The following is a 14,408-nucleotide window of genomic DNA, read 5'->3' on the forward strand; positions in this document are numbered from 1 at the left end:
AAGCAGTTTTATTCCTTATGTAAACTTTTCTCAAGATAGATATTGTGTTACGAACAAGACAAATAATCAGGTCGAGGTATGAATGTATCTGCCAAAAGCATCTGCTCTTCCTAGTGCTTTTCATTTCTTGGAAAAGCTTCTTTAGCATTCCTATCAGTCCTTTTCCTAAAACCATGTAACAAAATACAGCTCATACAGAAACCGGATGTTAAGCTGACTTTTTATTTTTTAACATACCCTCTTACTGAATGCTGCCAGCGATATTATCAAATTACATTTTATAATCAAGTACTGTATGTTCAGTGTGTGTATACATATTTTTTCAATGAATAAATGTAGTGTCAGCACACTAAACTTCATATGATTTATTTTAAATGATTGCTGGTTTCAGATAATTAAAAACCACAAACTCTATGGCTGCAATTATAATACATTTATAGTTCCCTGAAAGATCAGTTTAAAGTTATCACATAATGATGGAATATAATTTAACGAAATACAAATGACATCTATAGCATGATTCCATGGTTGACTAATCAGCAAATCAAAGAAAAATATCAGAGAAAGGCCTTGAAAAAGAAAGCATGTTTCCCGTTAGAAGAATTTATTCTTTCTTTCCTAAAAATGGCTAATTATGGACATAAAAATGTTCGAACAAAGGGTCCTGAAATTCCTAGAGAAGATTTAAACTTCAGATGCAGTAACTGACAGTCAGACGTTATCATAACGTATCAAGCTGAAAATTAATCTGTTAGTAGCCAGAAGATACAAGTGCTCATTTTTAGAGAAGTAAAGTTTATTACATTTGAAACAATACAGCAGAAATCTCAAAAGTATACTCATTAAATATAGTTTAATTCTTACAAATCTCCTTTTGAAAATGCAATTCATATGTGCTGCAACCTCAGAAGTTTGAATTCAAAATGAAATATGAAGGCAGTAGTCAGGGAAAGCACATCAGAGGGCTTTGTCAAATACCTGTACAAATCAGTACATACCTCTTCTGTCTGTGATACAGTAGGAAAAAAAGCGATTCTAAACATATCCAAGTAAATGCAGAAAAATACATTACTATTTGAGGCAGACCATGCTAAAATATAATTTACAACGATTAGTTTGCATTTATGATAGTTAATAATGCCTTTAGTTTGAACCAATGAAATCAAGGTTAAGTTAAATTCTGCAGTGTTTGCTCAGTCTTTTGCACTAAACATTAGTTCATCTGAGAAGTAATAAGATTGGAAAAGCAAATGACCCGATCCTTTTCGTTAGGCTTATCATTTTCTCACTCAGTCACACTAAATGCAAACAAATCAATACAGTATCAAGATTTTTCACATAGTAATAATGAAGACTAATGACTTGTGAAGGCAGACTGTGTACCATGTAGTATTTAACAGATGAAACTTGCAATTACCATCGACTCAATTTTTTAAATAACACCAAGATTTACAAGCCAAAATAAACATTTGATTTAAAAATTCTGCTATTCAAGATACTCAGGTGTCTTTTTTTTCTCGTTGAGATTGATATGGGTTGGGTCTTTTAAAAACCTGAAGGGGAGTTGGTAAGAGGAAAAAAATCCTCAAGGCTTTAAAAACCTCAACTGTTAAAGAGTCCATACAACTACTATGCTGGCATGACAACAGATATTTTTCTGTCACAGGACCATTCACTTTCCCACAGAAGTACTTCCTCCAAGCCAACTATATAGATGTAAATCAGCTTACCCATGATTAAAACTGAAGTAATCCTTCAAAAACAGGAGCATGACACCTCACCCAAAAAGATCTTTTAAGTCACTGCTAGCTGAACTGCTACTGGTCATAGTAGGTGGCGGCTGTGCAAAGTTCTGCGGGTTAAAGAAAGGATTAGTCTGCACACCAAAGGCAGACTGTCCTATCATGCGCATCTGTGCTCCCATTACCGAACTGCCCACACCTGGAGACCCTTGAGCAGGCACAAACTGATTAAGCCACTGATTCGGTTTCTGTTGTGATAACTGGTTCATGCTAACTTTGGGTTTCTGAGGGCCAAAGAGATTATTAAGAGCAGACATATCTGTGGGTCTTTGCTGAGTCGGCTTCGCACCAGCAGGAGGAACACTCACAGCACTGAAGTTTGGCAAAGTGGAAGGTGTTCCCAGTGTCATCTTGGCCACTGCAGGTGCGCTTGGACTGCTGAAGAAGTTCTGGTTTGTATTAACTGGCATGTTGAATCCTGAAGTCTGAAAGCCCATGTTGGCATTCAGGCCATTTGTTAAATTTCTCTTTGTATTATCAATTGATGTAGAAAACATCATACCAAGGCCCGTGGAAGGAACAGAAGTGAAGGTACTTGAAGCAGAAATTTTAGGGGTACTAACAGAAAGACTGGTCAAAGATGACATATTATCCATCAATGTGTCTGTCAGGTCCTTAGTCTGAAAAATATGAGTAAATTACTTTATCTCCAAATTACTTTAAAATTAGTAAACATTTGATAAATTTTATCATAAAGTACAAGTTAAAATTAAGCTCAATAGTCTACACCAAGACAGCAAACCACAGCTCACAGGCCAAATCCAGCCTGCCACATATTTTTGTAAGGCTTTTTAAGGATGAACATTTGCAATCAATTTGATGACAGGGAACACAACTCTGAACTCCAATTAAATGAAATGTTGTCTCCCCCGCTGCACCTCCACCAAAAAACAGAATTGCATTTTTCTCATTAGATCTGTATTACAGACAAGGATACTCTATTATTTTTGTATTTTGAATTTCATCAAAATTTTGTGGAAATTTATTTTCTCTATTCTTTTATAAGTACCTACAAAATACTTTATTTTTACCTCTTGGCCCACAAAGATTTTTCCCAGAGGAAGAAATTTAATGATTAAGAGGCAACAACAACAACAAAAAATAATTTAAAGAAAGCTTGTAAGATAAAGTAATTTCTGAAATCAGTAATAGTGTAAACTTTCTATCAGCAGAGACCTTAATCACTGCTCTAACACCAGCACCTAGAACACTGCCTGGACCATAGCAGGAAATAAATACTGGCCAGGACATATAGGTAAGTATTCCTAAATCAATTCACAAACATAACTATAACAAAAAAGCTAAAAACTGAAAATTGCTTTTTGCTCAAAAATACATAAACGCATGAATATAATATTCCTGGTCATTTCAAAGTGAACAGCATTGAATTAGTATCATAGACCTAATATTTTTTAAGAACCCTCCCATTAATCTAGCTTCCTCTTTGTTGGTAACAAGCACTATTACAAAACATTATATATTAGGCAGGCTATTGAGGAGTTGTTGGAAAATTCTTGATGCCCATACTTCTTAGAAATTACACATTAAAGTATTTTCTGAAATACATTTTTATAAAACACTAGTAGGTAGACTAAGTTCTATACTACCTTACTCCTTAAGAGTAGTATGCCTTATATATGGAATTTTAAAAAGTGGTACTGATGAACCTAGTGGCAGGGCAGAAATAAAGACGCAGATGTAGAGAACAGACTTGCAGTGGGGGGAAGCTGGGATGAACTGAGAGAGTAGCACTGATGTATACACACTACCAAATGTAAAATGGATGGCTACTGGGAAGCTGCTGCATAGCACAGGGAGATCAGCTCGGTGCTTTGTGACCACCTAGAGGGATGGGATAGGGAGGGTGGGAGGGAGGCTCAAGAGGGAGGGGATATGGGTATATATGTATACATATAGCTGATTCACTTTGTTGTACAGCAGAAACTAACACAACATTGTAAAGCATTTATACTCCAATAAAGATATAAAAAAAAAAAGTGTAGTATGCTTGAATTATGCAAAAGAAATGAACTCTGACCTGCTTGACTGGAGCAACAGGTGTGTGCACCTGGGGTTTAAGAGGTTGCTGGCTTTTCAACTTCTGTGCCTGCTCCTGTTCTTTTGCCAATTTTTGTTTTTCTTCAAGTGTAAGTGATGCCTTAAAACAAAACAAAACCAAAAACATCAACTGACAACTTTCATAATTCCATTTATAAAACAGAAGATTTCTTTTTGGTATGTCTGACAATACCAAGTAGATTACAAACTACTCCTGTATTGGTGATTGCCACAGCGTAAGTTATACTTTGAATTACGATAAGATTTAACTTTAGGTAGAAACTCACAGGATCCATGCTAAACTATTTCCAGTATGAAAATAATAATAAAATTATTATTTTAAAACCATTCATTAGAATCATCTTTTTCCAGACAATGAGAATATGATTAGGTGATATCATTTTATAAAATTGGGAGATTCTAGCTCACTCCAAAGATATTTTAGAAACTCATCAAAAAGCTAAGTTAAAAAGGAAACAACTTGTTTTTTTTAACATGAACAATTTCTTTCACTGCTAACGTCTGCATCAAATTCAACATCTGTCTTTTTCTCATATCAACTTTGCCAACCTATAAGCTCGCAGTACGTCCTCTTACAATTTTGTAAACAACAATGTCTAGTAGTTCCTTGGCTCTACACATACAGGTACTCATAACTGTTGAATGAACAGAAGAAAACTGCCCTCAGCAGAAATTCAACACTGACATATTTTTTATATTGGATGCTAACCAACATTTCAATTGGAAAGTATCATTTTAAAGTTTGTTATTCAAAATCAGAATCAGAGAAGAGACACTGTAGAATTTATCAAGGGATGTGACTGGCAAAGTACAGTAGAAAGGACAAAGAAGTCAGGCAACCTAGAAATGTTACCAACATGGGAGACTGAATAATAAAGGAAGTTAAAAATCTTAAGCATGTTTATTCTCAACATGCGTCAGATCATGCATGACCCACTGATAACTTTTAAATTTCATAAAGATAATTAAAGAATGTTTCTTATTAAGCTAAGTAGTATTTCCCAACAAAAATCTGTGGTTTTAGAAGTTATATAATATAAATACGAGTACTGAAAGAACAGTAAAGACACTTACTCTTTTATGTTTATTCTGTAACCCATCCTCTTTATTTTCTGATTCACCACCAGTCAGAAGGTCTGCTCCAATGTTGTTAAAGACTTTGTCAATATGCTGAAATACAAAAAGTCAACCAGCTGAATGACGTGCAAGATTGTGATTTTACTGCTTAAAGATCAGAGGTCCCCGAAATGGAGTACACTATCAAGCACTTTTTTTCAAAAATTAGAATAATCTAAATATCTTCTTACCTGAGACCCAACATTTGTAACTTTTGTCTCCTCAGAAGCATTCATTTGATTTCCTATATCCAAAGATCTGTAAGAGAGAGTTGAGTTATGACAAAGCAATAAAAGGAAATGTATGCTTTAAAAATAAAACTTGTACTAAAAATAGTTCATCCACATGGAATTTACTACAGTCTAAACAAACTGCAACTTCATTCTTTAAGGATAGTCATAATCTTTTTCATTATTTACTACTATTAATGTCTGCTTGCCCCAAAAACCAACATTTGTACACACGTCTTTTTTTTAAAGCTCAGCATTTGAGATTTACTGGAGAACTTAGTGTCATAAAACCAGGCAAGCATGGTTCTTACCATAGAAGAGTTTACAGCTCACTGAGAGACAAGATATGATATGTGAACTTAATGTGATTAAGTTCAGAATCTCTGATTCTAACAATAAATGCTATAATCACTGAATAAGTGATGTGGGAAAGATCTATGCCTTGAAAAACAGGTAAGATTTAGATAGAAGGAGAAAAAGAGAAGGTTCATTTACACCTCAAGTATAAATAATAGATAGAAAATTTCTCTCTGTTGTAATTTTTAAAGACTATTTTTCAGGGTTCCTAAGTTAATATAGTCAATCCATTAAACATGATAAATATATACATCACAGAATACTTAGTGCATACAAAGGGCTATTTCACATCATTCTACACCTTGTGTATTTATTTCCATAAAGCCTTCATCTTACACTGGAGCAGAACCTAAAAAGTTTCTTTTGAGGGACTTGGCTCATGATTGATATCAGTTTTACTGATTTTCAGATGTCTTTGACTCAGGATTAAACTTTAACAGGCATCCTAAAATCATGTTTTGCCTCTGGAGCAAAGAATATAGTGGAGATTTGATCATAAAAACTGGCATTTTCCACTGAATAATTTTTACCCTTCCCCTCTTCCTTTGAATACTAGTATTTTGCAAATAATTTAGAAAATCCTCCCTAAAAACAAACAAACAAAAAAAGAGGTACACGCTGTGGTACTACATATGGAATGAATTCTCTATAAATGTTTCTGGGGTTAGAGAAAAAAGGAGAAATCAAAACACCAGGATTTCACAGATTTGAAAAATATTTTTAAGTGGTGCTCTTGGCAATCAGCACCCTGAGTTTACAATGCCAGTAGCTAATGTGACAAGAGATTTTCTTAGAAACAGAATTTTCTTTATGCAGAGAAAACGCTAAGGTTACATCCTATTATGCTTCTGTATTCAGAAATGACATCAGATTTTCAACAACATTCTATTTAAACTCAGTTCAACTTAATATGTTGGAAAATTTTTATATGCTTTACATATAGTCAAATTGAAATCCTTCAATTTTTCTAGTCCATATTCTAGAAAATCAACCATGACATAACTTTAATGTCACTCCTGGACCATGTGCAATTCATATGCAACCTACTTACTTCTGCTGTTCTTGCATTATATGAAGTTGCTCCAGTTTAGTCTTATGTTCAGACTCCAATCTATTAAGCATCTCTTTTATGACGGAAATGAAGGAATTGAACTGGTGTAATAAGAAATTGATATGGTTATAATGTTTCAAGTTAGCCACAAAGGTAATCTAATAAAATAATTCAACAAGTTATTCATAATATTCTCTATTTTTATCAGAATAGACCCATTCATAGCACTGATGACATAAGAATAGTATATTTTAGCTCAATGTATCAGAGCAAGCTTTTACAGTATCTCTGTATGGTGGTGATATAGTTGATGAGACTTTTAAGTTCCAGAAAACATGTTCTCAATAAGTTTTATATCCTGAGTTGCCTAACAGCTATTATTCAGCAGTCTTATACAAGTTCAACTCCAGCAGTTATTACATATTGATTTTTCTAGACTAGTCCAAAAATGCCCATCTAAATTTGTGCATATCTGAAAACAATCTGCTTAATAATGCATAAAAAATTACTCTTTATTCAGATCATTATAAAAATGACATGTTTGGCTAAAATAAGCCTTGTTTTCTAAAAAGTTAGTAGAAATATTAAATATACATAATCTAACTTCCAAATAATTAAAATTCATAAAGTATATCTAATTCAAAGTTAAACATAGTTTAAGCTTTTGTTAAACTTTAAATAATAATTTATTTATTTATTTATTTATTTATGGCTGCATTGGGTCTTCGTTGCTGCATTGCGGGCTTTCTCTAGTTGCGGTGAGCAGGGGCTACTCTTCATTGCGGTGCACAGTCTTCTCATTGTGGTGGCTTCTCTTGTGGAGCACGGGCTCTAGAGCGCAGGCTCAGTAGTTGTGGCTCACGGGCTTAGGTGCTCCCCGGCATGTGGGATCTTCCCGGGTCAGGGCTCAAACCCGTGTCCCCTGCACGGTGGTGGATTCTTAACCACTGCACCATCAGGGAAGCCCCTAGTTAAATAATTCTTATGGTACTTCAGGATCATCATAAACAATTTATTTTAATAATACCACATATTACAGGAAGACTCTAGAAACTGCTTTCTTCCCCTCCCCAAATCTTACAACTACGTCTTTGGGCTGGGTGCTTATAAATATACTATTTTATTAATCCTCACAACTTTTCAAAGTAAATTTATTAATATTTCTATTTTATAAATGAGGGAACTCAGGCTCAGCAAGAGAGAAAGCAACTTACTCAGAAATACTAAATAACTTGTATGGCAGAATTAGAATTCATACTAAGTCTGTCTCCAAAACTTGTACTGTTTTCTACTACGTTATGCTGCCTCTCAACCATGCTCTATCATCCATTTATCCTCTGTCTGACCATGAGAGTAACAAAAGGCATATTTCCTTAGCTGTTTACCATGACTGACTCTTTGCTGATTAGTTTTTTTAACTTTTTAACAAAATATAACATACACAGAAAAGTATACATATAAGTGCACATCTCAAAAAATTCACAAACTGAATTTAACCAGTAGCCAGAAAAAGAACAGAACATTGGCAGCACCCCAAAAGCTTCCTCGTGCCCCCTTCTAGTCATTTCCTACCCTCCCTCGCCATATGAGAAAACACTATTCTGACTTCTAGCAGTGTAGTTTTAACCGTCTTTGTGTTTCATATAAATGGAATCATTCAGTAGATCCTCCTCTGTGTCTGGCTTCATTTGCTCAACATAATGTTTGTGAGATTCATCTATATTGTTGAAGCATTAACATAGTAGGCCTGCACTGCTATCCTTGGAAAAGTCTGCTTGCAAGGTTGGCCCTTGGCTGGTGTCCAGGAACTCAGATTTCGGGAGGTTCCCACCATTAACTGATAATAGTGGCTCACTGTGCCTAACTGGAATTTGAGTACCAGGCAGGGGGTGCTACTTGATCAGCCCCCAGTAAAAATTCCAGGCACCGAGTCTCCAATGAGCTTCTCTGGCTGGCAATATTTCAGACACGCTGTCACAACTCATTACCCAGGAAATTAAGCACATTCTGTGTGACTCCACCAAAAGATGACTCTGGAAGCTTGAGCCTGGTTTCCTCCAGACTTTGCCCCATGAACCTTCTCCCTTCACTGATTTTGCTTTATATTCTTCCACCACAATAAATCATAGCTGTGAGTACAACCATTGGCTGAGGCCTGAGTCCTCCTGGTGAATCACTGAATCTGGGGGTGGTCATAGGAACTGTCCCCCAACACAAGTTGTGATTGTGTTTGGATTGCTGCATGGTATTTGCTCTTTTTTAATCAAATGCTAAAAATGTATTTTCCTAAGTTACTTTATCTTTTTCACATAATGTGTAATATACTTAGATTATTTTAAATCAGAACTGACAGAAGAGGGCAGTCTTGAATTAGGAACCCTGTCCATGAAATGAATAGGAAAGCAGACCACATCCATGCTAACCATTGTAAAATACCAGATGATATGAATCTAAGTATTTCTGCTGATGAAAATAGGCTCCTCAAAAAAATCAACCATAAAGCTGAAGAAAACTAACACACTTCAAATGTAATTATATATTCTAAAATAAGCATTTGAGAATATTTTAAAACACCCTAAATCATAAATATGAGAACTAAGAACAGAAATGACCAAAAGTTGAAGACTATCTTAGGCATGTTATCATTCTAGTTTTCCCCAATATTCATCCTCCCTTTTTGCCAATCCTAATTTCAACCCTGCCATCCAAGATATGAAGAAATTATCAAGACAAAAACTGAAATCTAAGGACAGAAACCTTCAGGGGCTTACCCTACCACTTCAAATGAAATTTTCGATCTGATTAATTTTACAAATTTCTCTAATTTGAAAACTCCATTCACTCAGCACTCTCCCCTATGCCAAAAGCTCTCTTGCTTAACTCTCAGCTTTCTGCTTCCTTCATTGCTCTAATTCACTTTTAGTCTTTAATTCCAAACCTTGCCAGCCTATCCATTTCTGACACTCTCAGTTAAACAGTAACCCTTCCCCATCTTCTCCATTATACATCATTAAACATTAGTTTTATGGTGAACAAAATGCCTTGTCATTACTCTGTACCTCAAATTTTCTCTCAATTCAATAAAAATTTTTGTTTCTGGCACTGTACTAAGTACTGGGGATATAATGAAGAATAAGCTTTAACAACCAGCCTTCTGGGAAAGTCAGACACACAAGTATATAGCTGTGACAACTACAGTGATAGAGGTATGCAGAGGTAATTCTATAATAACCTTTGAGTACATAGTTCCTTTGCTCAAACATTTACCACATCTTGAAAGTTCAAATACCTAAACCAGATGAGTATTTAAAGTCTGCCTATTCTAGGGCTTTCACTGTCGTGGCCCAGGTTCAATCTCTGGTGGGGGAACTGAGATCCTGCAAGCTGCATGGCGTGGCCAAAATAAAATAAAATAAAATAAAACGAAAGTCTACCTATTCTAGTCTCAATTTATCTTAATATCATCACTCCCTGATTATATTATAGGTATCTCTCAAACTGTATTATTCATTCCCTGTGGCAGATAGACTCTAAAATGGTCCCAATTATCTCCTCATTCTGCTACTCTGTCTTTGTGTAATCCCCTACCTTCAAACATGGGCAGGACCTGTGACTTGCTTGTAACCAACAGAATATGGCAAAGGTAATGGGATGGCATTTCCTTGATTACATTATAAGAGACTATAACTTCCATCTTTCTAGCAGACTCTTTCTGGCTTTGATGAAACCAGATGATGCCGTGTTGGAGGCCCATGAAACAAGGAATTCACCGTGGCAACCAGCTAACAGAGAGCAACAAACTGAGGTCTTCGGTTCAACAGTCTGAAAGGAATTTAATCCTGCCAACGACCATTGAGTGAGCTTAGAAACAGATCCTCCCCCAGGTGAGCATTCAGATGAGACCTCAGTCTTTGACTGCGGCACTGTGAGAAACTCTGAGCAGAGCATACATGCCCTGGCTTGACTGACCCACAGAAACTGTGAGATAATAAATCTATGTTGTTTTAAACCTGCAAGTTGTGGTGATTTGTGAGGTAGCAATAAATAATGAATACACAGCCCAGACATATTTTTTTTCCCTTTGTTCATGTCAATTTCACAGTCCCAAATTTGAAGTAGTCCCCAATCCTACACATCTTTCAAAATTCTGCTCATTTACTATCTCCCAATTAGGCCTCCAATAATCCATCCTTCCAACTCACATACTCCTTACTTTGAACCCACAAACTTTCTTCATTTATCTCTTTGGCATATTTTTCCTTGTTTTACCTATTTATATGTAATATATTTATACATTCAATGCCAAGAAAACAGTAAGCTGAATAAACTGAATAAAGCACAAAACTACTCCTACCTGATTGAGATTAAGATTGTTTTCAATACTCAGGGGAATCAGATGAGGCAATACTTTTCCAGCCAACTGCTCTTTGGTGATTCCCAACTTCTTATGAGCAAAAGTACATTTGTAAATACCTGACAGAAAAGAGTAAGACAAATGTTATAATTCAGTACCACAAATCAACAGAAATCAGAAAAACAGTGTATCTATATGAAATCTCTTGATAATCAGTGTAGTTACAAATTTTTCCTTATCAATGCTTAGAAGAAGGATGCTTTTATATATGGATCAGAATGATTTCAGCTTTACTGTCAGTTTAGATTTAACATACCATGACACATTTATCCTGTATTCTTTTGGTTTTAAGAACACATTTAATGATAGTATAAAATTAAAAGTCTATCAGAACGAGATACAGTTCTTACAGTGCAGCAGAAAGGCTACAGAATGTCTCTCTATTCTGAACACATCTAAACATATATTTCAGACATCTCATTCAAACTTGAGACATCTATTTAAAGTGTCTAAGTATAGGTCCTATAACTTTATTCACTTCTTTAACCAATCAGACTCAACAACTCTGAACTTCAATAATTTAAGTCAACTCCACACAGTCCTTCCCTGTTGTCTTACCTGTTTACTCAACTTTCAGGACCCTGCTTGATACACCTATTGCACAAAGCCTTCATTTGGTAAACTGAGCACGTTTGCTCCTCATTCTCTGAATGCTTTTGTGTTATAAGTGTTTTGTATAGATAGAATCCAGAGCTTTAGAACACACCATCTGCTGTTATTCTGCTGTTAATGCACACTTCACTTACATACTCAAAGAATAACTTTGAGTGCCCATTAAATGCTTATTTGCAGGGCACTATGCTCATTACTTTCCCTTCAGTTGGTCTCACTGATTCTCACAGAACTCCTATAATGATATTATTTTTATCCTCATTTGACAGATGAAGAAACTTTTCAAAGTCACTCGAGGAACTGGCATAGCCAGGACTGGGGTTAGGGCTCTTTCCACTACGTCAAACTCCTTCTCAAGAAGACTAACTTCTTTGAGCTCAGAAGTTTCATACCATATCCCAAAAGTTCTATTTCTACAGAGGTCCACAACAGATTACTTACTGACCATTCCTACAAATATTTACTGAGGGCTTTCTATAAATCAGGCACTAGAGTAGGTATTAAAGATACATGGCTGAATAACATAGTTTTTCTTCAAAACTAACAAAGAACTTCAAGTTTAGTAACTTGTTAATGTTTCTGTGATTCCACAGCTAGGTCTATCTCTATTAGTACAGCAGACCCTGAACATTTCCAGATTGGGCTTTAACTATTTATAGGCAATTTCAGAGTTTTTTTTATAGAGTGATTTGTAATTATGCTGATAGGATAGAATGTGCTGTAAGGCCAATAATGCTTCATCGGCACATCACTTAGCAGTGAAAAATATTTGTTCAGACTTAAACATATCTAAATTAAAAACCAGCTCTACCAGTTATCAGCTGTATAACCTTGAATAACTTACTTCACTCCTCTGAGCCTCAGTTTCCTTACCGTAAAACAGAAATAACAGTATCTATCTCATTGGATTTTGGAGAGGACAAAATAAGGTAATGCAGAGAAAAGACTCAGCACAGTGCCTGTTACAAATCAGGTACCAAATAAACATCAGGTATTACTATTAAGACTGGTATCAGCATTTCAAGTAGTTTTGCTTGCCTCTCTTATTTAGTACCATTTTATAGAGAAAACTACATGCTATCATGATATCTGTGAAGCCAGGATTCCCAAATATCTTATGCCTTTATAAATGTCAAGTACTACAGCTTTTGCTAAAATTAACACAAAGAAAAGTTACATCATGGCATTTACCCCATCATTCTTCAGTTACTGAATGCTATATACATGAAAAGAGTACAAAATGGTTTTATAGATTGAAAAGTTTACTTGCATAATTGTAAAACAAAGTAGCATCAAATGACATTAAGTTTTCAGCTACCTAAAATTCCCATGAGGACCGCAGGTTCCTTGGATGGAATTTGTTGTAAGAACGGCAGAATATCATCAAGTACAAACCACTTATCCAAGTATTCCAAAATCTTTCCTAAGCACACTAATGAATTTACACGTACCTATTAAAAGAGGTAAACTGAATTAGTCATTTAAAGTCTTTGCAATCTAGACCAAAATATTTTAAGTATTAGTATAATCTTCATATAGGTATATGTTAAAACCTCAAGAATAAAAGTAGGTTTAAAAGCTCTCGTCCTTTATTAATATAGAAAATTCACATATTTATAAATTCCCCTGACTTGTTTCAGAAAGAATCTTTGATTGCTTTGCCAGGATACTAGGTAGCTAAAGGTAAGGAATGATTTTAATTTTATATCTTTTTAAATAAAGTAATTAGGATTTGAAAAGCTTTATTACACATTTGTTTGCTAAGAATATTTCCTTGGGGTCATCTGAATTACAAAAAAGGACTAAATTTTCCCACCAAGTGATTAATTTTACTGGGCTTCCAGTATTTTTCTCTAATTCAGGTTCAAGTCATTCTTAAACTAAATATTTTAACAACATGTGAAAAGTATATTTGTCCTACATAAAGTTTTGTATTTCTAAATATATCTTTAATACAGTTACTAAAACCTGATATTTAGGAGCTCTTTTATCACAATTCTATCAATTGTGATATCTATATTATCTTGACTATTTTGATAAATATTTCACATCCTACTTTTTTAGCTAGAATTTGTTAAGATAGAATACTTTTAGTCAGGATCATAATATCAATAAAACTATTTTTTAAAAAGAAAAAAATAAACTAAGAAAAGCAGAAAACAATTAGTTGGTAAAAAAAACAAAAAGCACCACATTTCTGCAAGAAAGATGGAAAAAAAATAAACTGTGGCTTAAAGCAGAAAAGGATTAAGAAAAAAATTCCTCAAATTTTCTACTGACGCACTCAAAGTTAGGGGACAGGGAGTAATGTCAGGGATGGAATACTGTAAAATTATATATCAGGGAAAACTACAGCTATTGCTCACTTTCATAGTACTATATATAGTCTACTTATAGCCATGACAAAATATATGAACAAACTACAAAAGGGTTATTAAACAATAAGAAAATTATTTAAGCCAATGAGAAGTGAAAGAAAAACAAAAATTAATATGCGATTACTTACAGCGAGGGAAGACGTTTGTAGACATGCATTTTTAATTCTTGGTATCAAGGCATTTTTCATGGATGGGTAGTCTATAAGATTTGCAAAGGTTGGAATGATGTTTAGACAGAGTTCCTATTAAGAATATAAATCAGATCAATCTTAGAGAAAGACTCTCTCACATACTAAAAAACATTTTGCATTTGCATGGCTAATTTGTCACATAGCTTGAAATAAACTTTTATGTATGGTATATCATTTG

General features: G+C 34.7%; 1 protein-coding gene across 2 annotated transcripts in view; it reads right to left on the reverse strand.

The window, feature by feature from the left end:
* Window positions 1-775: 775 nt before the first annotated feature.
* The window catches only part of SCYL2 (SCY1 like pseudokinase 2), a 58,251-nt gene continuing 44,618 nt past the window's right edge, over window positions 776-14,408 (reverse strand). For both annotated transcript variants that reach the window (XM_007165826.3, XM_057557058.1), the window contains 8 exons: window positions 14,168-14,281; window positions 12,980-13,112; window positions 10,990-11,108; window positions 6,636-6,736; window positions 5,189-5,255; window positions 4,956-5,051; window positions 3,841-3,960; window positions 776-2,422 (listed from right to left, as the gene is read on the reverse strand). In XM_007165826.3, coding sequence (XP_007165888.2) covers window positions 1,778-2,422; window positions 3,841-3,960; window positions 4,956-5,051; window positions 5,189-5,255; window positions 6,636-6,736; window positions 10,990-11,108; window positions 12,980-13,112; window positions 14,168-14,281 — 1,395 coding nt within the window. In that variant the 3' untranslated portion in view covers window positions 776-1,777. The remainder of the gene's footprint in view (window positions 2,423-3,840; window positions 3,961-4,955; window positions 5,052-5,188; window positions 5,256-6,635; window positions 6,737-10,989; window positions 11,109-12,979; window positions 13,113-14,167; window positions 14,282-14,408) is intronic.

This window comes from Balaenoptera acutorostrata, chromosome 11, assembly GCF_949987535.1.
Source record: "Balaenoptera acutorostrata chromosome 11, mBalAcu1.1, whole genome shotgun sequence".
In the NCBI taxonomy this organism is placed as follows: Eukaryota; Metazoa; Chordata; class Mammalia; order Artiodactyla; family Balaenopteridae; genus Balaenoptera; species Balaenoptera acutorostrata.